Source organism: Melanotaenia boesemani, chromosome 9 (genome assembly GCF_017639745.1).
Source record: "Melanotaenia boesemani isolate fMelBoe1 chromosome 9, fMelBoe1.pri, whole genome shotgun sequence".
Lineage (NCBI taxonomy): Eukaryota > Metazoa > Chordata > Actinopteri > Atheriniformes > Melanotaeniidae > Melanotaenia > Melanotaenia boesemani.
In genome coordinates this window covers 23904932-23927429 of record NC_055690.1, presented here as the reverse complement: position 1 = coordinate 23927429, position 22498 = coordinate 23904932, and the positions used below count along the sequence as shown (strand labels likewise).

Sequence of the window (22498 nt, the reverse complement as noted above, 5' to 3'; positions counted from 1 at the left end):
AGTAACATTTAAATAAGTTTAACTAATGTCTAATTTGCTTCATAGACCCTAATGTCACTTTGAAGCATAAGGGGGTTTTATTAATTAGCACAGCTGTAATCTGAGTGAATTAGCTTTTGAGAGGTTATATCCTGCTTTATTTTTTTACATTTATATCCAGAGATGATATACTCTCAAAAGAACACCAGTGTGAGAATAATGAAGAGCATTTTCCTTCCTTCAGCCTCCAGTCCAACTGTAGCACAGTTCGCTTTTAGCACCATGGACAGAGCCCGTCGGTGCTTAACAGGAGACTTCAGTCGCGATAAAAGTGACTTAATGCAGCTTTTTATTGCATTTTGAATGTGTCATAACTCAGTATGTCCTAGTCTTAGAAGCCCTGGCATTTTTTCATGCAAGCAACAGTTTGCGCGCACCGGTCGATGCACATCTGGGCATTCAAGGCTTGGGTGCAGCAGATGTAATGTTAATTATCAAACATGTTAAAAGCCACTCTTTTTTTAGCGTGTAAAGCAATATTATTGATTAATAATTTAGTGTAAATTCCATTTTGAGTCATTTAAAATGTTTGGTATATTCAAATATGTAGTCTGTATAATGTGGGGAAATGTTGAATTCGAATTTGTTCCAAGATACTTAATTTACGCTGCTGCCGAGCGGGAAAACCCTTCAGAGACGCACAGAGCGCGTCTTTCTGTGGGACAGTTCGTGAAGCATCCCTTTCGTTTGCCATCTGGAAAAACGAAACTGTGCTCTCCACCATGTAACTACGCGATCCCAGACCATCTGTCAGTTTCACCGACCTGCTACCAGCAGGCTTCATTAAACTACCCTGAATGGGACACTGATAACGTACTGTAACAGTATGTACTCCTGGCTATGAGTTTTAATTGCCTTACTTAAAGCTATTCCAAATATCTCATTATTTCAGGCTGTTGTTGAATGATCTCGTATGTATTTTTTCCTGTTTACGGCCAGATGTTTGCGCTCATAAAGTCATGGCGTTGTAATAACGGTGATTTTAGGTGGTCCCCAGGGCGCCATCAACGTTGAGGAGCTGAAGGCGGGCTGAGGTGTCTCTCAGTCAACTGGCTCGAATCCTTGGCAGCCTGGTGGTACACACAGAGCTTGCTTTGATAACGGACCGCTGCGTATAGGATGAATTGGGTTGGCAATGCAATTTGGCGCAAGCACAATCTCTCTGTTACTCAGTCTTACTTTGCTGTGCCTCATTTATCCAAACACAATAAATCAGAATTATGTATTATTCAGCCCCAATTCTTCACTTAAAACACTAGTTTTCTTTCTCTTGCGCACACTCACATTGCACGCACATTTATTTTAAACCTAAATAAGGGAGTAGAGACAGGTAAAAAGAAAAGCAAGTTCTGATTGTTAAACAATGCGAGTTTATAGAATATATGTGTATATATATATAGAAGATTCCTAACCACGAATAAGTAAACACGCATGTGCAGTCACAGTGATTATGTTTATGGCTGCTCTCACACTGATAAGATCATATGAAGAGTCAGTGTAGCATCAAGATTAGGCAAAGTGGAAGATGTAGAGGAGAAGGGCTCCAACAGAAAAAGACCATTTCACAGGGAGAGACAGAAAGGGGGAGAACGGGGTGGGTGTTTGGGAGAGAAAGAGAGATAGAGACGGGGCGCGCATGTCCAGTTCTGCCATGCAGCCTGTTCTCCCAGCTCGCCAATCATTCTAGCGAGTTTCCCCACTCTTCCTCTCTCCGCGTCTTTCCATGTGCTTCGGACTCACAGGTCTGTCTTGAGTAGGCACTGCAGGGGAAGAAACGAACGAACCCACCATGGAATAGGAATACTACTTCGAAAAAAAAAATCCTCTCTCATCTTTTTTTTCCTTCTTCTGAAGCCTTTTTCCTTTCTTGCGCATCTTCCCCTCTTTCTCGATGTCTCTTAACAGTTTCTGAAGGGATTGAAAGAAAGAGAAAAATGAGGATTATTATTTTTTCTTGGCACTTTCTTGGGGTGTTTTCCACCCTTTGGGGACTGGCGACAGGGGCTTTCCCCAGCTCAGTGCAGATAGGTGAGTTGGAGGATTACCGATTTTACGCACGGGCACTCAGATCAGACACAGTACACAGAAGATGAGTGGGGCTTTTGAGCGGGCAGTTGTCATCATGAGAAAAAAGGGTGCATTATAACCATCTAGTGCTGCAAAACGCAGTTTACTGAAGAATTGTGGGGAAAAAACACAACTCAACTATAGAATAATTTTCTTATTGTTGTTGTTTTTCTTTCTTTTTTTTAACTCAAACAAAATTTCTGCTTTTCTATTGTAACGCTTATTGCACATAAATGCACGAAAGTATCCCACCTAGTCTGTCGTTTTACTATATTTGCGTGTATTTCAAAGAGCTATTGCGGGCTCATGAATGTTTCAGGGAGCTTTGTTCCTTTAGTCTTCTTCAGTGTTTAGACACTGCAGTATTCTCTCGCTTCTCTGTCGCTTTCTGCTTTTCTGCTTGCCCTTTTTTTCATTTAGCCTGTGTTAGTGCGGGGTTATCCTCTCAGCCCTGATCAGAGATAAAGTTAACTCGAGCTGGATCATCAGTGGTTTGCTCAGTACATCGGGACCACACATGCATGCAGTCAAATTTTTCTGTCTCTCTCCCTAACACATGCACATACACACATTCAAGCAGGCATGCGTGTGATAATGAATGCACTGCATCACTCCTTGTGGGGAGGTGGGGGGGCAGCTGGGAGGTCCTATAATGAGATTCGGCTCCTTGACTCTGTCTCCCCGCAGCTGCCAATAAACTTAATGCGCTAAATGTTCTCTGGTTGCCTCGCACACATGTTTAGGCAAGTATGTGTGTAAGTGTAATGTGCACGTGCAGTCATTAGCGTGGAGACATGCATGCTTTGTGTTCCCACAGTTAGAAATATTCCGCATGCGGGTGCTCGCCTTGGCATGAACAAAAACACACAGCAAGCTTACATTTATATACACACTGTAACGAAACATGATTGTGCTGTTTTTTCTTTCCTCCCACTTACCGTACTATACATGCATGATGACTCTACTGACTCTCCAGCTTCACTTCACTTAAGAAGTCACCTGTTTGTCTCTGCACTGCACGAGTGTAATTTCAGGGGAAGCAAGCAGTTTGAATTTGACATATGTGTGTGAGTGTGTCCAACAGAGACAGAAGCTGAAATTACTTTGAGAAACTGATGCAATAACATGTCATGTTGGGACATACCTTCACTGCACAATGAGCTGAATTGTGTCTGTTTGTGTGGTATGAATGTGCCAGTTTTGGTGGGATTCTATTTTTGATAGAAATGGGTAAGTTTGCACAACACCACACACAGACACACACAAAATTCAGTTGGTCAGAGTGTCTGATTATATTATGGATGATTTGCTATTGGATCTTTAGGATGTATGTTGACGCATGACTGTCCTGTGTTACATTCAAAATGCTCTGCCTCCCAACACTTCCCGTCACCCAACCTCCCATCCCACTTTTTTTTTTTTCATCTCACTCCCAAAGCGTTGTTGAGGCTTTACAGTGTTCTACTGTAATCCAGTTCTACTGAACTGAGGCTGCTTCTGCTGAAACTTAAAGAAGTAATTGGGAGTATCACTCCAAACAGGCCAATGCACAGAGAAAAAAACAGTTGCAGTCACTTAATTTAACTATTAAACCATTAAGACTAAGGCAAATCTGACTATAACAATGATACAGCAGTTTATGTCTAAGTCTTTCTGCATATCGAATATTTTCATTGTAATTAATTAATGTAACTGTTAATTGAATGTTGGAGATTTTCTGTGCAGAATAAGGCTTGTGCATAGCTTGACACTGCCCACCTGATAATTAATTTCATTAATGTGTGCAAGCATGATTTGTTTACATTGCTGTTTTAAAGCTTTCCTGGTTCAGTAGCTTAAACTGAAAGAGAATGAAAACTGTATAAATGTTCAGAGGTTTTGCTTGTAAAAGTGAATCAGGAATTTTATATACAATTACTAAGTTTTAATATGATTAAAAAGGAAGGTTAGTCCTATATGATCTCTATGTTCAGTGAACTGTCTCTAGAGGCATATTTTTCCAGAAGTCTCTTTCATTTTCTCTGAAGGTGGTCAATGCATTGATTATAGTTATTCTATCTTCTTCGACTGGTCCACCTACAGCTTGTATCCTTACTTAGAGTTGTCAGTGTACTTGTTAAGCAGGAAAAGTCTGTTATACATAAACTTTGCCAACTGTTTTTTTTTTTTGTTTTTTTTTTTTTTTAGCTTGTTTTACTTATTTTCCCTTTTATATAACCAAACCAAACACTAAACACTGTATGTTTGAATTATTCAGCTGTTTTCAGCAAAGACTGGTGTTAGATTACAGTTGCAGTATCAATATCTTATCATGCAGATGTAATAGAGGCTGCCCTCTCTGGACAGACTATGTTATTCGAACATGCCGTGAAAGGATTACATGACCCCTAAATCAGTTGATGTTTTTCTTAATTTCAAATCAAGATAGTGATCCTTAAATTGCGTTCCCTTATATTTAAACATTGGTTGTTGTTTTGTTTTTTCTTGTTGCTTTTTATTTTGGTATGTATAATTTATTCTCTAACTTTTTCTTTTTAAACAATTAACTGTCGAAATGATTGCTTTTATTATCAAAAGGGCTAAAAACTCATTGCAGTCATCCCTCTGTCTTTTTTGGATGGCCTTTGCTTGTCCTTTTTTAAAATGACGCATTCTCATCTGGTCTTCCTCCTTTGTTTTCACTCATGTCCTCTCAGACTCATTAGCCTTTCCTGTCAGCTTAGTGGTTTCTCCATTCTTCCTCTCTCCTTTTTTGTCTGTCCCAGATTTCATCAATGAAATAAAGAGTGTGAGCATTTATGAGTGTGTTTGTATTCCTGTGCATAGGACTGAGAGAGACAAATTACCTTTTATTACTAAGCTAATGAAGATATTGGCTTTCTTCTCTCTGTTTACTCCTCTGTTTTTCTTTGCCCTCCCCATCCATCTTTTTTCCCCACTTCTTCATGCCTCTCTCTGTGTCTAACCAAATTTTTACGCGACCCCTTTCCGCCCTACAATAACTCACTTCCTCTCCATCTTGTCCTTCTTCCCCTTGTTGTCCCTCTCTCTAGGTGGATTATTCATTAGGAATACAGATCAGGAGTACACAGCATTCCGACTAGCTATCTTCCTTCACAACACCAGTCCTAATGCTACTGAAGCTCCCTTTAACCTGGTTCCACATGTCGACAACATAGAGACGGCCAACAGCTTCGCAGTCACCAATGCATGTAAGTGTTCCAATGTGTGTCTGCAAGGCTACGATGAATGAATGAGAAAAAATATGGACTCTCTTTTCTTTGAATCTTTCTTTATTGTGATGTCTCCATGTTTGATTAGCCAAAGCTAATCTCTCCATTCTGCTGGGTAAAGGTTTGGTTAATTATGAACTCATGATGTTTAAGGGATCAAACTGCAGCTTTATGGAGAGCACAGTACAGCAGATGAGTGGTATTTGATTAAACTAGCATGTGAGAAACAGTTCCTGGTACTTTGAAATGCTGCTTTTGGACACTAAAAGGTAATTGAAGAGTCCATGTGGCATTCTGGATCAGCCTTATGTCTAGTAATTAATTTTGCAGATAATTATGGCCCAGATTTCTTTCCCTGCCATATATCATTCACAGCTATTCCTCCCATCAGCAAAAAGGTTGCACAAAATATCAGCTTTTTTTTTTAACCATAGCTAATGAAGGGCCATTGACAGAGTGTAAAATGAGTCTTTTGTGTTCAGAATGAGGAAGAACGGTTGATACATGTGTCTTTTCTCAGATCATTGCAAGGATGACTGCTAATCTTTTACCATCCCTGTCTCTGCTCTGGGGGTTTAGATGTAATCCTTCACATTCCATCTTTACCTGGAAGTCTCTGAGAGAGATTTTGTGTTGTATGTACAGGCAAGTTAGTGTTAACAAGTCTGCATGGGCAGTGTGTTACCAATGGGATAGCATGATCCAGGTTAATATGTGTGTGTAGTCTGAATATTAATATAAATATTTAACCTGATAGAAATCTAACAAGATGTAGTCCAGGACAATCCTCACTTTTAGCCCATTAAGGCAGTATGAACTGTCATTTTATGGCCTATTATAACACTTAAATGTCTCTTTATGTTTTGTCAAAACAAATAAGAAAAAGTTGTGCATTTTTCTGCATTTGGCATTCTATTAAGCCAAAACAGTACTTGATGGATTGTTCATAATGCCAACAAAATGTTGGGTTAATATAGCGTCATGATGCTGCTTGAGACACATTGGACTCACTGCAGTCTTCATTAAGCAATAGGTATTGCTACTGAGAAAATTGGGATGCAACACTGCAGGAATAACACAAGATGGAGTCACACAGGAAGCTTCTTTAAATACACAGTGTAAAACAGGTAACGGAAATCTGGAGGTGAACAACTGGCCAAAACAACCTCAAAGTGCCCAGTGACCCCAGTTTTGATGTAAGTTTCTGTTTTCAAGTTTTAGAACAACAAGAAAAAGTTTGATTTAGAGGAAGATACTTCAGCAGCCTGCGACTCTAATTATCTTTGCTCTTTATTTCCATTCTGTTCTGGCTTTTTAGACATATTGGCTACTTACAGCTTTTACAAACTGCCAGTGGTTGCAAGCAGTACTTCATTGTAGGAGTGTTTTGCTAAAGAATCACTAAATGAATGAATCATCACCTCTTTTGACTGTGTGATGTCTTTGACTGGTCTATATGCACTAGAGTCTGGCTCTCAGCAATGAAACTTTGTTGTGGAGGTCAGTATTTGCATAAGTGAAGTTTCATTATTGTATTTTAATACCTGCTGATACACACTGAATCTAAAGGCCTATATTGCATTAGGACTGTGTGTATGTGCATGGTCTCGCTCCAGTATGTTTCAGATGAGGACATTGCGCTGCTGCTCATCAGTCAGTAACTGAGAATGGATAAAGGTTTAATTTTGTGCCTGAAAAAGCTCATTTGATATATTTGCAATATGATAAAGCCCCTGAACTGAAAAATTAGAGTGATGTGGCTAAGCATTAATGAACAGAGTGTGGTGGTTTAAATGATTCAGAAGGAAAGCAAAACATGTTTCCAAACTGTAAAGGGGGTCAGTGTTCATGAATGGTTGACTATGATGTAGAATTTTATACTGAAAGATGAGTTTTTCTCAGAAGTGCACAATATCACATCCCCTCATTAACACAGTCATATGGCTCATTTATCTTATTCCAGGGAAATTTCAAGTTATTGTGTTGTAATTTTTTACCTTTGTATGTCATTAAACTTTAACAAATTGACCACTGGGGCTATTAACTAGGCAGCATGAACAAAATCAATACAGTGTTATAGAACAACAGTGCTCCTCTTAACAATTTCATATATATAATAATAATATGTCAATTGATTTATATTCTGTTTCATATAAGTGAAATGCATTTCGAAGTTTGATACCGCTTTAGTGAAGATTTTTCTTTGTCTAATGCAAGTCACATATCATCATTTATTTAATCCAATTACCAAGTTATTTGTCTCCTGCCTCTGAAATTACAGACCCTGATGAATAGATTACTTAAAACAACCTACAATGGTTGGGAAATTAATAGTCCATCCATCACCTCTCACCAACAAACAACACTGCATGCTGCATCTGTGCCTGTGAGCTGGGTGAGTGGGTAGATACACAATGAATACACATCAGGTGGGTTTCTTATAATGTAACCTGAGGTGTATGAATTTATTAGCGATGAGCAAATGTAAGTACTTAGGGGAGATGCATAATCATATCTGAGTGTATAAAACAGTCCAGTGTGTGTTTTACAGTCTGTACACATGCACTCAAGCCTGACTGACTGGAATATGTTGCAGTGGGCACCAGAGACCCTGCTCTCCCTTTTTAGACGCACTTCCTACTATTTCCACTTTAATCCCAATGACCTACTTGTGGTTGAGTTAAAACTCCTTGGTTCTGCACAGCCAAATATTGTTAAAACCCAAAAAATGTAACTTTAATTGTATAGGATATGCTTATAATTGTTCTTATCATGATCATTGTTATTAATCCATTTCATATCTACGAAATATGAAAGAGGGATTTTTAAAATGTGTCAACAGAAAAAAATAGGGCAGCCATATAAAGATAGGGATTAGAGCTTAAATATTTCAATGAAAGCTTCATAACTTGAATAATGAGTTAACGCAACTTGATAGAGAATTTTTATATGTGATAAAGTTGAGTTGTGTGGAATTAGAAGTCAGAGCTGTTTTTTTTTATTATTGTTAATAAACATGAACGATTGCTATTAACAGATCAGTTCAGAAGGTGTTGAGAGACTAAAAAATGACATGGCTAATGAATATAAACAGGATAAATATTTATTTTTTCAAACATAAATGTCCACATCAAGCTTTGTGGCAATTCATCCAGTGGTTGACGACCCATTTTATTCTGAGCCAAAAAGGCCAGTTACCAGGTGATGTTAGCTGAAAAGTCAAGGAATTTAATTTGATTCATGCTCTGAATAATATTTATCATTATTGGACCTAAGTTCATAACAATTTCAGATCTGGACGTGCGCATCGAGCCTCTGCGGAGCTACGCCGAGTCTACGGTGGTTATGCAGACATAGGCTAGGTTCACACTGCAGGCTGAAGTGACCCAAATCCGATTTTTTGGCCCCTATGCGACCTGTATCTGATCTTTTCATGACAGTCTGAACGACACAGATCCAGTTTTTTTCAAATGCAACCCAGGCCACTTGGATATGTGGTCCTAAATCCAAAACGTATCTGATCTTTTGCCAAGCTACTTCAGTCTGAACGGCCAGGTCGCATTAATCCGACCTACACGTCATACACATCATTGTTTATAAACTCTTATCTGTAAAGGCCTCACATCACTCCTGACTGCGACTCCTTACCAAACGTTTCTCTGTATAGACGTTGCTGCTGCTGCTCCACAAAATGCCACAGCCAAACATCTGGCTCTCCACTTTTGCAATCTCCTCCTTAAAATGATGCCATTGAAAATGTGCTGGCTGCGGTTGGATAATAAATTAAAAATTGCAACATAAGCTCCGCTTTTACCGTCCATGTTTACTTCCGCAAACACGAAGACGTCACACGCACACTCACTGCCACATCGTCGTGTCTTCTACGCATGCGGGACACTTTTGGTGCGCATAAGGTTCATACAGGAGATCACATACAAGTCGTATTTAACTGGAAATGTGAACGGGCTCTCAAAAAAATCGGATTTCAGGAAAAAATCTGAATTGAGCATTATGCCATGCAGTGTGAACCTAGCCATAGACGCTGCACGACCATAAATCCGCCTAAACTGCAACATGATGCCGTAACCATGTGCTGGAGTGTACATTTCAACAGAGTCAGCTTTACCATGCACAGACATTGCGAAAGTATAAATCCAGCTTAACAGTCCAGTCTTCCAAGTAAAAAGTTTGGAATAATTGTTAAATATACAACATCTCACAATCTATGTCCTTTGGCGATACATATAATGTCGGGCTCACACCAAACGATTTTAACAATCACAGACTAAAAGCGGAAGTCTTTAGAAAATCTTAGTAGTCTTACTGGAGTTACAGCGCACTCCCGTAATCTTAATTGTTAGGTTTAAGGTGGTAATCTGTGCTGTTTAAAGTCAATCTTTCCCTAATCTTGGGTCTGTGACAATATCAAACATGTTTGATATTATCGCAAGCTGCAGTGATAAAACACAATCAAGAATTAATAGATGAGCTCTGACAGGTAAAACACCGACAAAAACACACAAAAAAAAAGAAAAAGACAAACAAGAAGCAGTGATGAAACGTCGTCGGTGGACCATCCAGAAAGAGGAGCGGATGGTTATTAAGTGTTACAGTATCATGATCTAACAAATGAGAGAAGAACAGAAACTCATTCATCCCTCCAGTTTCTGATGAGTCGGTGTAACACCTGGTGGAGATGCAAAGGCACACTTAACAACGATGTGTAATTCCTGATTGATCCTGGAGGGAAACTCTCCCCTTGTTTGCTTTGCTGTGGGGCAATCAACCCTGTTCCATACCAACTGTCCAACATGTTACAAAAAATGCTCAAAGAATATAGTTTTAGTCTTGTAAATAGTGAATCACAGTCTTTGTCAAATCTCAGTCTGAGACGAGGCTAAGACTTAAAAATCTAAACATTCGTCTTTAGATGTGAGCAGGTGTGAGCTGGTAGTTTTATAGAGACTTTTGCGAATCTTTTCAAAGTCTTCTGGTGTAAGCCCAGCGTAAGGTTAAGTTTGGCATCAATGCTGTGGTACACAGGCCACAGTGATGATTTATACAAAAACCAAATATTCTGGTTACATTTTTGATCAACATAAAAATGACACATCAAGAGGTTGGAGGAACAGTGGTGGATTACAACACATCTTTTCCACTTAGTTTCACATTGGAAATAGTTGTATAGATATCTATTTAGGCTTATTTATTGTGTCTTTATCAGTGAATGGTGAAAATAATTATTAATTTTTGATAAAAGTATGTACTTTAGTAAAGGAGGTGGTTTATGTATTTATTTAATAATCATTCCATGGTTTACCAAAGGGGAAAAAAACATGACAAAGCCTTTATTCTGGCAACTGTGCTGATTATAAACTAACATCAACAGGTCTGGCTGATATACTCCTTTCTTGCAATGAACTCAGCCATGTATGTGTATTTTCAACTAAACTCACGTGTGAATTCATCTGTGACTAAAAATCTTTTTTGTTTTTTTTTCTGTTTGATTAAAGTTTGCTAAAAGCTATAGTGTGTTGAGGAAATTAAGTGTTCTATTTTAAAAATGTAATTAAATATTTATGACCCAATTTGAAAGATTTATGTCATCGGTTGAAATTAATGGACTTCAGACTCGGAGCCTTTGAGACTTGAGGGAATTCACACAGATTTGAGAGATGAACTGATGATTTGTTGGTTTTCTTTTGATGTTATGTACTGACAATAAGAAATGGAGAAGAGCTATAACCGTTAAATGGGAAAAATCCGTATATTTTCTTCTCCCATCTTGTGTTTTCGGAGATTTTCTTTGCTTTCTTTTCTCAGATATCAACTCTTTGCTGTTATCTTCTTCACTTCCCTGTTTGTCTCATTTGCTTTCATTTACCAGAGCTTGTGTCTGCCAGTCTTTCTCTAACAGGGGTATAGATAGACTCACTCATAAAGCAATGGAAATGGGAAGATGAGTGTTTGGGAAATGAAGCTCTTCTAAGTGAACTATCTGCTCTGTATCTGCAGGCTGCCCATAACAAGCGGAACCACTTCTCTTTCCATCCCTATTATTTTTCTGCCCATTTCCTCCTTGTCCGATCCCATCTTTTTCTCTCTCCTACCCCTGCTCCCTCTCCTCTGTCACAATCTTTTTTTTTTTCATCAAATTTTTCTGTTTCTTACCCCCTGCTCAGGCGTGGTGAATGGATCTCTAAATTAATCCTTTACTCTTGCTTTGGGTAGTGAACAACGTTACAAATTAGAATAGGGAATTCTGCCTCTGACCTTGGCCAGTTATTCTCTATTCTTGTATTCAGAAAGCGTGAATGGATCATAAAAAATCCCCAGTCTCCATCGTTTTCCCTTTTCAAACAGGAATACAGCTCATTTTCTTGTACTGAGGTCACTTATCCATGTATCCTCTGCTGCTGTCAATCTTTCTTTGTTGTTCTCGTGTCTGCCTCTTTTGGTACATCAATACATATATATATACATGTGTGTGTGTGTGTGTGTGTGTGTGTGTGTGTGTGTCTTTCTTAGTTGCATCTGTGTTTATGTGTATGAGTCATTATTATGTGCCTCACCCAGAGAAGCACACTTTTCCACCGGGACCAACTGCTGCATCTCTGTTTACTGCATCATACAGTAGAAACAAATACATAAAGATTATTTTGACTGTTGGCTATATAGTAACGTTTATGTGTATGGATTCATTTTACAGTACTGGGATCTTTTTTTAGTGTATATACTGACATTGTTAGAACAATGTGTGCTCTCTGGTCAAAAGTCAGTCCTAATAAGGTTAAAGGTCATTTCTCTGGCTCTTGTGAGGTTGAGTGAGACTTTGTTAGATTAAAGTTAGAATATATTTGCTCTCAGTCAATAGAAGTCAGTGCATAAATTGCACTGAAAATTGCAGCTACTTGCTTGTGTAGCAGCATCTGTGTCTTTGAGGTGCATGAGGACTGTATACAGTATGGAAGTGAGCCACTGAGACAGAGTGTGATGAAAATTGACAGAAAATTGCGTTAAAGACAGAGGAAAATGTGCAGCTGTGGCAGTAAATATGGTCCTTGATATGTTTTTATACATTGATTCAAAACCAAACCAACAATAAATTATACTATTCCACTGTGCTCTATTCTATGTCATTCTTTTCCTGTAATGTCAGAAAATAATGATGATTGGGTCTGGTGTGGTTTGGATGGTTTATTATTGCAGTGGTGCATAGCCTCATCAGTCATCATGAGTTAATATAGATTGTGCCTATGCTGAATCACTCACAAATCAATACAGTTTACGTATTATTGACTGCCGCAGAATGCATTTACATGCAGGCTGCACCTGATTATCTTTGCAGCCTGACTGAGTCAAGCTGTTGGAGTCAGACCCATCTTGATCCGTCCATCTTGCTTTGTCCTTCTGTTACTAGGAGTGAAAGAAAAAATAATCATCTCAGACATGTGATTGCAATTAAGTTACCTTGGCTAAGAGAAAAAAACATTTCTGTGAGTCTTGATTTCATCCATTTAGATAGTACATTTGGATTGATGTGAGATTTTGCTGAAATATTTAAACTTCACATTTGTGTAACCTTGACTGTTACATTGCCAGCTCAAATGTTTGCCATTTCTAGAGAAAATGTAACACTTAATCAGTGCCATTACATCAAGCTAGTTAACTATGTAGGAGTCATACTGTAGTGTTGTGATGAGGTGTATGCAAGATATCAGCATCTCTTTGTAAGATTTGTGCAAAAAAATTGTCTGTTAATCACTGGAAACTGATAAAAATCTCTTTACTTAATGAAGGTTAAAGATTCAAGGAAGAGAAAGGGTAAGATCTCTATAAAATAAAACAGTTGGTTCTCAAAGTCCGTAAAATCCTTCATTATAGTCCAAACCTGGAAACCAGATTATTCTAAATGTTCATCTTTCATTGCTGAACCACAATGTATCCAATATCCAACATAGTATGGCCCTTGGTAATGGAAATGACGTTAAATAGTATTTGCATTGCTCATTTATCTGGTGATGAGATGATTAAAGTTTTTCAGCTTGGGATTTCCATTACGACCCTTGGAGTGAAAATAAACTAGGCTAAATTATATCACCTGAAAGTGATGGTATCAGAGAGGTTTTGCATCTACTCTAGAGGTGGAAACAGCTGATCAGAAATGTGACCTGATCTTCCAGCTCCCCTTATGAGTTTTGAGTTTTTATTTGTTTTGTTTTGCTTTTAAGGAAATGCAAAAACCTCAAGAGAGTATTTAAAAAAACAAATTATTGGCTTAGTATCTTATAGTATACCACAAGGATATGTCTTTGAGCCATTTTCAATTTATATTGATGGAATTGATACCAATATTTAGAAAAAATACAAATCTCCGTAAGTATTTCAGCTTGTTCAGCTTCTCTATGGCACTTCAAAAACGTATGCATCACAGTATTGCTGCCGAAGGCAGGTTCATGTCATTGTTTCTCCACAACTCTTAGCGCTTTTGTTTTTCAGGATCACATTTCCAGCATGTTTCATTACAGCTGCCAAGTAGAAACAAGCATATATTCCCATGTTGACAAGGAAATTATTGGTTCTTTGCTGATTTAGATGTTAATTGAAAGGGTGTTGGTGCACTGATGACCGTTAACATACACATATGAAGTTAGCACAGAGACACGTTCTGTATAAATACACTCTTCCAAAGAGTACATCAGTGCTTCCCATTCATTCTGCATATCCTGGCTAGGAGCTTTGATTAAATATATTACTGGAGCAGCTGTAATCAACCCAGCAGCTCCTATCCATCACACATGTACATGCACACACATGCACACAATGTGTTTTACATACTCTCTCTCTGACTGTGTTTTTCTGACACCTAAACACATTTATTGGTCAACTTATCTGCATCTTCATAGACAGCATGTACCCTTGCTCTGCTCACGTCTACCATGAAATGCCTCAGTCGTCATGTAGATCATTTGAGACACTCAGTAATAGCATTGTGGCATCATCTTTACTGGTGACATTTTGCATAGTCATATGTCCTCTCAATAGCCACACAGGGGAAAATAGTGTGAAACAATATCTGAAATCCTAGAAAGGGAAGTGCTGGATGATTTTGACAGCACTGTAAATTCTTCCCTGGTAACAAAATACATTACTGCTCGTTTTGCTAATACCACAGTAAAAAGCTTCAGTTTAATGTAACATTGCTAGTAACTTACCTGAAGCATTACTTGTCAGTCACCAGATGGAATACTTTTTAAATTGTGCTTTGTTTTAACCCTGATTTAAAATCAGTTCTTGCAGGAAAAGTGATGAAATTGTACTGAAGGACAACTCGGCAAAAGTCGAGTTGATTGTACCCTGCATAACATTATAAATCTTGAGCCTGCAGGCCAGAACATATAGGTGGTGATCATTGGGTTTATAGCTGGAATTTGATGGGTCTTTTTCCAACCAGTAAATTAAATTGACACTCGCTTTAGCTTTATGTACATATTTTAATTAGCGAGCTACAGCAGCTGTGTGAAAACAACACAAGGCTTCTGGATTGCACTCAGTGTTTATGGGTTAATTGAGTGCTGCTTTGACTGTTGGAAACTGCAAACCAGAAGCATCTGTTTCCATACAATGCAAGAATCAGTGATGTAAAGACTTGAACGGGTTGCATTGCTTGCAATAGAGCTATGAGAGATCAGTGTGCCTGTAGTGTGGTGGATACAGGGAAGTAAAAGTTTCTGGAAATCACTGTTAACAGATATGGTCTTTATTGTGGTGCATTATCAATTAACAGCAAACTTTATGGAAGCAGGAAGAGTTCAGTGACCATTCAGCTTGTTGTGGACTTAGTTGAATGGTGAATAATGAGAGGAACAATTTTACTTCACATGTTGTAACACATAAACAGGGCTAGTGTAATATTAGTGTGTTTTTTTTTTTTAAATATATTCATCAATATGTTTCTTTTGAAAGGGACAAGGAACCTCAACTCTGCTAGAACAAAAAAGTTTGGAAAACTGTCCATTTCATTGCAGCAAAATAAAAAATTTTAAGCCTCTGTCTATGTTTTAGTCGATAGTATTCACTGTTGGTGTTAGTTATTTAAACTAAATGGAATAAATTACAAATCTTTGACAACTTTTTGGGCAATTGTGCCTACTGTACAGAAATATCTGTTTTCCTATGTTTATTCAATCACCAGTGTTGTCTCAACGTTTAACAGTTCTCATGTGCATGCATAATGTTTATCTTGCTTACACTTAGAGTGCAAGTTGCTATGTGATGTGCACAAGAATGACAGGGGCAGTATGGGAATGTGACAGGGTGTGCAGGGACAAGGTTTGTACCATAGTCTGTACAATGTATCATTCAGTCTTTACAATAATGTCATTTCAAGGGTGTCTTTTAAAATGTCTCTAAACAATAGTTAGAGTTGGTTAAGTTTGTAAATACTGTAAATTAAGACTTTGTAATAGAACCAGTAAAGCGAACTATGGGGGAGTGGCATGGATCAGCGTTGAGTGAGTCATGCTGACACCAAAGCTCCACTGAAACTCATATTAATGAAATTCTGTTTTGTGGTTGTGAAGTTCCTCCAGGCAAAATGAGACAGAGTGAGAAGTCTTACTGCAAGATTTACATACTACAGGCTCTTAAGCTGACTAAAATCCTCCAACGACGTACAGGCACGTCATTTAAAGGTGGCAATGAGAAAATCATTTGAATTCATTTGCTGTACTTAGACAAACATCAATCATTTACAGGTCAGCACTGTACTCTCCTGCTAGTCTGTTTAAGTCCCCATAGTAATGAAGAGTGAGTAATGTTATTAGACCATGCAGTATCTCTCAGTGCGTAGCAGTGTTCCCTCCAGGTAATCTGACTTTGTCAGGATGAAAGGCTGTGACTGTGTCTCTTTAACACACATATGCACACAATGACCAACACCTACACACTTGCATGCACTCACACAATAACAGCCTCAACTGCCTCTGTCTGTCTACTGTGTTTCATTAAGGCCTCTATTTACCCAGTAGGCATGAAAGCGGTGGTGTAAACAGAAAAAAAAGTCTGTTTCCTTGGTTTGTTTTTCACTCTGGTGTTTGGAAGATAAAAAGCATGAGAAGAGATGACAGCTAATTTTAAGCGTTACGTGTCATCTTAGCAAAACAGGGGTGTTTATAGTGAATGTAGCCATGTTTGCAGTAATTGTCTGTGACGTCTTTTTGTTTTTTTTTTCACTCTCTGCTTTGCTGGAGTTGTTTTCATAATCCAATCAAAGATTTACATTTACTGACTTTTTTCTTTCTCCTCTCATTTATGCAATCTCACATTTATGAGTACATGCCTGTACATTGGCATAATCAGAAACACATTTCTTCTATGTTTACTTATTTTCTGTACCTCTCCTTTCTTTACCTCTCACCTCCAGTTTCTCTGGGTTGTGATCACCATTTATACTTTGTATTTTCATTCTCACTTTTTAAATGTCTTTTTCATGGCCTCCACAGTCTGGCACCACTCATTCTCATTACTAATTAGCTGTTAAAAATGATGTCGGACGTGAGTGGAGAGGCTTACAGTATTTAACATTTACATTGTTTTTAGATATATATTCTGAAGTTTTACTACAGCACGTTTTTTATTTTATCATACTCATAAGGCTTGCCATGTAGTTTGTCAGTTTCACACAACGCATACACATCAAAGAGTCCCTAAAACCCACGTGTGTTTGTTTCCATGGATTTATGACGTAGATGAAAGGAAGGGCATTAGTTAATATTGATGAGTGCTGCCACTCAGCCCTTCTCACTGAGGCTCACTTAGAGATGAGAGACATGACCTTTACACACATACACATATACTGGAGCTCACACATACACGGCAAAAAATAAATAAATAATAAAACCCCTGTATGGGTTGTTCATTCATGCAAGTGGAAATATTTCCACTCTTAAACTATTCAGATTCTTCCTTTAACTGTAATTGTAGACAACTAAAATGTGTGTGTTTCTATGAAAATATACACATCTAAAGTACAGAGATTCTCTCAAACCTCAGTCTTAAGTCCAGTGCCAGTCTTGATCCAATTTGTTCCTAATGGCCCATTGGTATTCAGGATGGGTAATAGATTCCAAGGTAACCAGCAGGTAATTCATCACACTTACAAATAGGAAGAGACAGGGTAGGAAGCAAAAAAAGCTATTAAAGCGATCACTGCAGAACCAGGAATTATGTGAACAGAAAAAGGCCCTTGTGGAAATGGATGAAAATAATTAATTATACACTTTGACGATTAACAAGGGGGCAGATACGCATAAAGAGGCAGAAAGAGTGGGCATAAACACGCATTTGCATACACATATACAAACACACATGCAGCATTGCTATAAAAGCAAGTCATCTAACCTTTATGCTAGGAGGCTTAAAGGCTGCAGTGTGTTTAGATGCGATCTTGCTGGTTTGTTTACTTGCCTTAGAGGTCATTTTTTTTTTGACAGCATCGGTATTTATCTCCTTAAGCTCACCAGTTTACCTGGATGTGTGTGTATGAATGTGTCCATGTGTGTGAGCAAGGTTTAGGTGCTACTGTGTTTCAAAAGTCACATCACAGTTTACCCACTAACATTCTGGCTCTTTTTTCTGGGGTAGTGAAGTGAATCAAATAACACACACACACACACACACACACACACACACACACACACACACACACACACACACACACACACACACACACACACACACACACACACACACACATATGCACACAATCGATCTAGTCATAGTGATGGATGGACACTTCTTAGCTTCCCTTGCTTCTATTTTTACCCCTGAGCACATCCCTCAGTATGTCTGTCTTCTTCGTTTTAACGAGTGTAGTAACATAGACAAAATCACTGTATCATAAATACAAACAAGTCTGTTTGTGGGTGTTCATGCAGGTAGCAGCCTAGCAGATTTTCAGCTGAGCCAAATTCAGACCTCTGACTCTTCTGCTGATGAGGCAGTATAACACCCTCTCTGATCATATAAAAACATGTCAAAGCAGAACATACTGAAACACATTCTCAGACTCCAGTGGTGCTTTGATGCGCAGTGTTGATGCTCCAGAATGTGTCTCTTTCCTTTCCACTCATAGTCAATAGAAAAAAAGACTGGAATTCCCAAATTTTCAACATTTAAAACCTCATGACGGGATTGAAATGATAATGAAACTTACATTGATTTAGTGCAAGATTTCTTATTGTTAGAAGCAGAATAAGGACGCAAATTCAGAAAGTATGACTTTAAAAAGACCAGACTCACTTCATGCATATCCAGCAGCTTTAAGGTACTCCTTAACTATTGCAGATATCTGGTATACACATTCTCCAGTTTTGTATCACAGACTTCACAATTAAAAAATTCATACCCTTGCTAATTTAATTTCTACTGGAATACGACATTTGGCAAGTACACCAGAGGTCTTTATTATTTTACCAACAATCCAAACAGAGAACCACATTTTGGTCTCATTGTAAATCCAGTCAAAAGAACTTCCATAATGATTAGAGAAGAGCTAGCTGCAATGTAATTTAGTGCGGCAGAATTACCTTCATAATATAAAAGCACATGGGTTTCAAACTGTGTGTCTTTCATTATGAGTTTGTGTTCTTGTCACAGCCTCACATTCCCAAGGCTGACTTCACTTAGAGAGCCATTAATGTAAACCAGCTTAGCATCCACATTACCTTTTGGCAGTGCCAAAAGAGTTAAAAAAAAATAAGGCCAAAGCCCTCCCATCTGGGACCCTTTTAGTTGGAGGAGTCACCAGAGGGGGCTTACTAAATGGGATCACAAATTGCCTGAAGCATCCCACGGCTGTTGCCCTCATCCTTGTTTTTTTCCCTTTAAAGATAGAAAGCACGTTTTACATTTTGACCCACATTTATTTAGCAGCAATAGACATGTGCCCTCAGTACCAAGAGTATTAATAAGTAGATATCTTTTTTTTTTTTTTTTTTTTTTTTTTTTTTGCAATTTCCTTATTTCTTTCATTATCTGCATGCTTCCATCCATCCTTTGGCCTGCAGTGCAGCATTATAACTCGAGTGAATACATACCATTCATGTGCAGCTATTATTGACTGTCGACAGAGCAGCTGCAGGGAAACACTTCACTCTGAGACTTTTGACAGCAATTCTTGTCAGAGTAGACTTAGTAATTACATTTACAGAACTCCATTAGGAACATGTAAAACCGAGCAAAAGCGTATTTTCTCTCTAGATTTTGATCAGTGGTCTTTCTTTCTTTGCTTATCTTCTTGGCTGTTCTTTCTTTCTTTAGGAGATTTTTGTGTTTTTAAGACAGTAGGTGAGCCTACAAAGGAAAGATCTGGATCAGCAATGTGTTTGGTGTTTGAAAACTGAAAGGGGATGGGCAGAACAGAAGTTGAGAAACAAAAAGAGAAACTCTGATAGTTTTGGTAGGTTTTAAATCATCCTACCAATTAAAAAGGTTTGTCTTGCTGTACATAATTTATGCATGAAAGTAATGATAGCAGTGTGTCTAAAAAGTAATTTAAAAAAAAGCTACCACAGACAAAGAACTAGTGCTACAGTATGACATTCAGCTCTAGATGGAGATTGTTACACTATGTCTTATCTTGGCAGTGTTATACAGATTGTGACTCACTCGAACTGATGCACATGCATTTAGTTTCTCTCTGAATCTCACTCATTCACATTACTATAGACTTGCACACAGACACCCACATATCCTGCTCTCCTCTTACATTTTCCCACAGGCTCTAGTCCTCATGCACACACAGTCACACGCTCCAGGGAATGATAGGAAGATAGTACAGATGGCATACTAGAGTAATATTCTCCATATGGGAAGGTAATATTGTCAGAGCAGTCATGTGGGGTGAAGGAGTAGGAAAGATTAGATCTGCAGAGGCTGAAAAAAGCCAGGCTCCTGTTATTCATGACCAAAAGAGCATGCTGCACTGCATTTCTCAATGCAGGGTAACTGGTGCTTATGTTGTGTTGAGTAGAAAGAAGAAAATGCAAGGGTGTGGAACAAGCTAAAGGAAATAACTAAATAAAGTGTTGGAAAGCCGTTTCTTTATCCACCACACTATTCAGTCACCTTTCATTCTCCATGGATAAGTCTACCACTATCTTGGAAAAGAGCACACCATTAGAATATGCATTTTTTTTATTTGGACAAGGGTAATTCCTCAAAACAGCATGGTTGATTTGCAGCAATATTTCCCTCTAAGGAAAACAATTGCACCAATGCCATGTCAGCAAAATCAAGGAGTTTGGAGTTCAGGCATCTCTGCTTTTTGTCATTTAAGCTGAATGGTGATGTCTGCTGAATAATGTTACTTTCATTCAATTTAAATTTGTATATTTTAATGTTTGTTGTCTGTTATGTGACTGTATACCCTATATTGGCTACAAGCAGAAATATTTGAGCACATTATCCACTGATGTCCTGCAGATTTTCCAATGTTTCCTGCTTCAACACACCTAACTCAAATTAAATAGATCCAACAGCCTGTTAAGTTTTGCACAATGAGTCATTCATTTAAGTCAGGTGGTTTTGGAGCAGGGACACATCAAAAATCTGCAGGATTGTGGCCCTTGAGGACCGGAGCTGGGCACCCCTGCTTTAGGACGTGACAAAATCAGCACCACGGACAGCGATCATGGTCACTCATATACAGGTGAATGGAACTGATGCAAGATTTAAATAGAATTAAAAATAAGGTACTTTAGTATGAAGTAAAAAAAAAAAAAAAAAAAAACAAGAACATGAGACTAAGGAAGGTTTTCACTCAAAATACATAGCTGTTCTTCTTTATATTAAGTGATTAAACCTGTTCACATTTGTTTTTGCAGCGGCAATATTTGTTTCACAATCTGCCAAATGTGGAAGAAATCTTCCTCAAAGCATTGCTGACATTTCTTTTATTTATTTTGGCACCTCTAACCATTTAATTTCCAAGTCTTGTCAAAATGACTGGTGGTTATTCTGTAGATTGTAGGTTCTTTTTATAGAGAAAATCTATTTTTTATGAGACACTGCTTTTTAAGCTTCCTGAACTTTCTGAGTGCTGCCTGCTGCAGATGGTTTATGCAATTCTGCTAGAAGAGACTAAATTAGAGACAAGAAACAGACTTACGAAACTGACACATGTGACACTAACTACACATTCAGCTTGGTAAATATGTCTGTCATTATTAGATGTAGCAAGAAGGTTTTTTTCCCCCCCACTAGGGCACATTATGGGCAGCAAATACTATCTGGTGAATCCGTGTGTCCCTACATTTGTGGCTAGTAGACTATCCATCTAACCAGTTGTTTGTATGCAAACTGAATAAAATTTTTGGATGTAATTATGTGTCCTCTTTATAATTATCTGCATGCAAGCCATCTAGTGTTGAGAAAAGCAGAGTCTGAATCTTACGGTTGTCAAATTCTACCCTGAAACCTTATTGTGCAGAAAAGGCTAAAATGTCTACGCACGTGTGATGACGCACAGTATGTATTGTACTGTACAAACCCAGTGGTGTGTGTAAATAGCATGCTCTATGATACAAGAAACTACTGCAACTGACCTAAGCCAGTTCATACACTTCAGCAGCATAACATAGAAAAACTATTCATCAAATACACATTAAAATAGAATTAATTCAACCCTGCATCTAAGGGATGAATCAAGCGTATAAATAAATAATAGAGCATTTGTTCAACTGAATTAGTCTACATTTAACAAAAAAGATTCTCACACACAGTATCCCTCCATGAGTCCTCTAATTAGGTCTAAATAATTTTGCCAGCTAATAGTAATTTTACAGTGTTTCCTGGATCTACTGGGCTAAACTCGACCTATTAATGTCAGTGCTTGAGCAATTGAGGTTTTTCCATTTTACTTGTGCTCAAATTTAACTGAGATTTTTGTTATTTATCAGAGTGAAGTCTTGATTAAAAGAAAATGAGTCCGTTTTAATTTAAGTTTTACCACATTTCTCTTGGGCTGCGTGGAGATGTGGTGGTTAACACTGTTGCCTCGCAGTGAGAAGGTTCCTAGCTTGAACTTTTGCTGGAGCCTTTCTATATGGAGTTTACATCTTCTCCCTGCTTGTGTGGGTGCTCTCAGTGTGCTGTGG

At 38.2% G+C, this 22498-nt stretch overlaps 1 protein-coding gene across 7 annotated transcripts in view; it reads left to right on the top strand.

The window, feature by feature from the left end:
- Positions 1-1805: 1805 nt before the first annotated feature.
- gria4a (glutamate receptor, ionotropic, AMPA 4a) overlaps positions 1806-22498 on the top strand; it is a 125631-nt gene continuing 104938 nt past the window's right edge. For 6 of the 7 annotated variants that reach the window (XM_041994890.1, XM_041994892.1, XM_041994891.1 and 3 more), the window contains exons 1-2: positions 1879-2067; positions 5160-5318. In XM_041994890.1, the coding sequence (XP_041850824.1) occupies positions 1974-2067; positions 5160-5318 (253 nt within the window). In that variant the 5' untranslated portion in view covers positions 1879-1973. Of the gene's footprint in view, positions 2068-5159; positions 5319-22498 lie in introns of all 7 variants that reach the window. The other variant, XM_041994895.1, reaches the window with a different exon arrangement.